The sequence below is a fragment of the Dermacentor silvarum genome, chromosome 11 (assembly GCF_013339745.2).
Source record: "Dermacentor silvarum isolate Dsil-2018 chromosome 11, BIME_Dsil_1.4, whole genome shotgun sequence".
Lineage (NCBI taxonomy): Eukaryota > Metazoa > Arthropoda > Arachnida > Ixodida > Ixodidae > Dermacentor > Dermacentor silvarum.
Genome location: NC_051164.1, coordinates 70,641,557 through 70,646,465, shown reverse-complemented (window position 1 = coordinate 70,646,465; position 4,909 = coordinate 70,641,557). Strand labels below are relative to the sequence as shown.

At 45.2% G+C, this 4,909-nt stretch overlaps 1 protein-coding gene and 1 pseudogene across 2 annotated transcripts in view; both read right to left on the bottom strand.

Annotated features, from left to right (window-relative positions):
- Positions 1-781: 781 nt before the first annotated feature.
- On the bottom strand, positions 782-946 carry LOC119434207 (U2 spliceosomal RNA; annotated as a pseudogene).
- A 1,252-nt stretch (positions 947-2,198) lies between these two features.
- The window catches only part of LOC119433571 (zinc finger protein 586-like), a 14,042-nt gene continuing 11,331 nt past the window's right edge, over positions 2,199-4,909 (bottom strand). The window contains exon 3 of one of the 2 annotated variants that reach the window (XM_049659355.1): positions 2,199-3,184. In XM_049659355.1, the coding sequence (XP_049515312.1) occupies positions 2,737-3,184 (448 nt within the window). In that variant the 3' untranslated portion in view covers positions 2,199-2,736. The remainder of the gene's footprint in view (positions 3,185-4,909) is intronic. The other variant, XM_037700822.2, reaches the window with a different exon arrangement.

Here is a 4,909-nt window from a genome sequence, read left to right as displayed (position 1 = left end):
CTTCGCTTAGTGATCCCTCTTAATTCCAAAGGCCGAGGGTTCAACTTCTAACAAGGTCGTGGGATCAAGTGCACTAATTAACTCTCTTAATTAACTGTGCCTCCATTAACACTAAAGGTGGTGGGTTTGACTCCCACGAAAGCTCGTGTGTCAAGCGTCTAAATAAATCTATCTTAATTACATGTACGCTAATTAGCTTCGCCTCAATTACATGTGCGTTTATTAACTTCGCCTCAATTACTTGTGCGTTGATTAACTTCGCCTTAAAACCACCACGGGTGCTGGGTTCGACTTCCACCAAAGGTCATGGGTTCGTTGCCTTTTTGTACTTTCAGTGCCCCTCTTTCCTCTTTCTATTCCCCATTTCTCTTACCCCCAGTGTAGGGTAGCAAACCAGACGCTTGCCTGGTTAACCTCCCTGCCTTTCTTCTCCTTGCTCTCTCTCTCTCTCTCTCTCGTGTTGCCGACGCGTTTTCGGTCAGTCGATGAACTAATGATACATATAATGCTTTCGCCCTAAAAATAAACATCGTCATGTTAACGGTTTATAGAGGGGAGATGCGGTTACGCTCCACTATGGCTTGAAGTACGCTATGGCATTGCAACGCGTGGTACAAACGGGAACCATGCAACGCGTTAGCTGGCTTTGTCTCAGACCACTTGCAATTTCTAGCTATCTTCTATAGTGTCTTACCCCTCATGTGATAAGCAAAATGGACGCAGTTTTTGACAGCAAGGATGTATATGGCTAGTTTCTTGCGGATCGATGTCCGTAGAAGAAAAACCGTGGGCCGATCCCGAAGATTGTGCAGTACCGGGCCGACCCACGGTGGAGGTGAAGCAGGCTTCAAGCGCTCTGCCAACGTGCAAACAATAAGTTTAATACCTTGGTATCAAATATTAAGCCGTTAAGTACAGATAGTGCACTTTAACACGCGTCGGTCATGTCTACGTTCGCAGCATACAAACGTACGCCATCCCGCGTATTCAAACGTGTCTTCTACTAATCTGAGTGCCTTCTGTCTCCTGACGTCATGCTCTACGTAGGCTCCTTTCGTCAGCTCCGCTATGACTGTGAAGAGGGTAGGTGCCGCAGGAGACCGCCGACGATGAGGAGGCTGCGGACGCCAAGCGTAAGCGTGCGGCCCACCAGGACCGTGAGGCGGAAAGAAATGCGAAACCGCCCATGTGGCCCCCATCCCGCAAACTAGGAACGTTTCACCGGAACAACGGTCAATGACCATGTAGGAGATAAGTGACGGCGGCCGCGTGAGCCGTGCCGTCGTGCCTACTTTTACAGAAGGGCGAAGGCGGCGAGCCGAGCGACGTGGTTGCGACGACCAGCGTGGCAAGCTTTCAGAACGACAGTGCGCTTCTTTATTTTTTCTTCTCTTTGCAGCGCCGACCATAGCGCTCCGCGCTGCATGCAGCGTTGGTGGGCGCTACAACTACATACACAGCTTCGCTGGTCATCCACCTTCACAGAGTGGAATGGCACTGAATTTCTTTTGTTAAGCTTTGAAAAGTATTATGCAAACTGGGCAGCTTTTGCAAACCCGGAGTTGGAAGTGCAAGACAGGAGTCCGGCAGCATTTCGACTAGCCGATGTCGCGATGGGCGACGATTCCGAGCAGCAGAATCTAACATCAGGAAACATTTACGATTTCTCCTGCGCTAGGCGGAATAGAAGCTACATCAGACGGGTTCCTCGAAGACAGCAGCCTGGCGCTTCCTCAGGCTGCGTCACGAATGCGCTGGGTGTGTGCAGCTCTTCACTGAACGTTTCGCCAACTTGGGTGACTGAGTATGTGAAGCGGTGTGAAGCCACTGAGGAAACAATTCCAAGCGTGCACACTCATAGGTGCGCCACCCGTCTTCTCGTAGGCCACGCGTGGATTTGATGGCAGGACCCGTAGATAGCGCTGCGTGATCGGAAAAAGCGCGAGAGAGAAGCCCGGGTGCATCATGATGCATGAGATGGGGCAAAGTGTACACAGAGTACCGTGACAGTACACAACTCACACATGACCTGTTACGACGGTTGCAATACCTTGTGTTGCTAGATTACTGCATTACCGTAGCAGACATTATGAGATTGTTTCTACCAATTTTTTACGACATTAAATGACCTAAGGTGACAAAAAACATAAATTTGATAATTTAACAGATATTGATTGCCTTTTTCTACACGAGTGATTTTAAGGTCTCACACTTCGTGTATAGAGAAGAAAATAATGACGAAAAGAATGAAAATTTTCGGAATGAACACACTGAAAGACATTTCTTAAGAACTTTATTCAGTGATAACAAATGATTTCATGCAGCCGTTCTCGGGCTGTAGAGAGGTAATAAAGAACAGCGCAGTTAACTTTGTAGGTAACATTATATTTTAACAGGATTTCCGAGCGCGGAATGCTTAGAATGGGATGCACGAGGCAAGGTGTCGTAATAACAGCTCCTTGTCACCTCATTCATTAACAAATTCAAGTCATTTGGAACGTCAGGCAGCAGCGATGAGTTCATGCACTATATCCGAAAGTTGGCCCGGGCGACATAAAGCCATTCGGCAGACACTGCTCTGCAGTGTAATTTCACTCCTTTTCCGATAGGAATTTGATATTCTTTGACGTGTACAATTTCCACCAGACACACTTTGGACTCGCGAATATCCAGCCCTGTGCAAGTGCCGCCAAACCTGCTTGCGAAGGAGGTCGATCAGTCGCACCTGCCACACTGTCACATGAGATCAAGCGAGTGCCAAATTACATGGGCCGCCAGTCCATAAATGTCCGCAAACGTAGCCGGGCACACACGGCATCTGTGGTGATCAATCGTGAGATGCCTGTCTAAGTTTCCTCTCCGGACGAAGTGAGATCCACACTCCGAGCACTCAAACAGACGTTCGGATGTGTACCTGCGGCGATGCCGGGCCAGGTGCGCCCTTTGACGACAAAACCTTTGACACTCTTCGCAGTCGTAATGTCTTTCGCACGTAAGTCGTCGGAGACGCTGAGCGCACAGGTCATTCGGCGGGGACGGCCTACCAGATTCATCGGAATCGCGTGGTCCCTCCGCCGTTGGTGCGCCGGAAGCCCTTTCCATGTCAGGTGGGTGGCCATTAACCTTGCTGCAGTTATCGGAGACACGTCTGTTTTCTTGGTCTTCGCTGGTTTGATCACCTTTCCTAGAAGGGGATGGATAAGCGGTCTTAGTGTTTCGGAAGAATAGCATAGACAGTTCGTTTTCACTGAAAACTAAGTGAATAAACGCAATAGGGTAGCCGTCTGAACGAGATTCCCTGCACTAAATGCTGCCCTCCAGCCGGATTGCATACCATGTCTTCCTTTGGTCTAACAGGCGCATTACGAGCGCGTACAGACAATCGTCGAAGGCGCCCCTGAGAATTGGCAGACCATGTTCCTAGTGGCGAAGACGCAGGAATGGTTATCTTCATGATATATTATTCTCCCTTCACACTGCAAGAATGACTGATTCAGAGGAAGCGTCGCTTCCTTTTCCTATAATTGGTCGGAGAACACAATTGAATTGCGGCCTACTCGAGCAATACACGATGCGAGTAGATATTTTGCACTGATATCTGCGTCATCTTGGATCTTTTCATGAGCCAGTTCACTGTGAGAAATAAACAAGAGACGTATGCTCATGAATGTTTAAAAAAACACGCGCTGCTACTGAATGGAATCGCTGATACCGCTAAATGAAGTAAACAAAATTAGAGCAGCCTTAGGAAACTTGCTCTGGCTATATGCAAATAAAGTTTTTGCTTACACAACTACAAGTATCTACGTATTTTGCACCTAAGAACTTTTATTACTTTCATATAACTGTCTTGTATTGAAAAAAGAAAAAAAAACTAATAAAATGAGGTATTCGCATAAAATTCCGCAATTTGTATGTAGATTCAAAGTTTTAGTGGAACCACACATGTTCACCAAAGAGAATCTTTTTTCTCTGACAAATACCTATTGTCTACAGTTTACGCTATGTATGAACGTTAAAGCAACTGTTAATGTGATGTTGCACTCACATACATTACCACATTGAATATTTCAAAATTTACGGCTTAACATACAGAACATCGCTTACACGTCCTGAAGTATCATAAAAGACAGTGCTAGACGCTCTACTATTCTCACTGAAGACCTAATCACTCTCGTAGAATTATGAATTACTAAACATATACAGCCAGTCAGTTTGTTTCGATTATTCGTATTTTACTACTTGTTAAGAAACTGTTGAAAAAAAATATTGGACGCTCCCTTCAAGTGCGCTAGAGTAACAAAGCCCGCATATTCATTTCCCTCTCATTGATTACTATAATAAAGGGTTATTATTTTTAATTTTTAGGGAGCATTTAAAAATAGCCTGTTGCAGATAACATAATTCTACTCATCGAGCTGGTTTATTCAGAGGCGGATATTACTTGCACAAGAAATCGAAACACATACTCCGATAATGAAGAAAAATCCACGAATTATATTTTCAATTATTTACATTACGGCGCATATTGCAATTTCCGAATCGTAGCCGGTGAGTTTACAAGACGTAACCAATTGGAATGCATTTCCAGAATGACGACAGTGTGGCGATATGGGCCATCAAATTTGCACTAAAAGTGCACTTCTGTTCCACTTCCACTTATAAAACGCTCTTTTATGGGTTGAAGCACACAAGTAACTGGAACACCCATGCTTTTCGCTCCGCAACTTCGGAAATAATATCTCGAAACTTGTGTTATCCTGGAAATTTATTTCAAGTGAATATATCTTGCAAACTCACCGACTACAAATCGTAAATTGCAATATCTGCCGTAAGATGATTTTTTCAACATATAATTATAGGATCTTTGTTAATTAGCTAAATATGTGTTTCAATTTTCCGTGCAAGT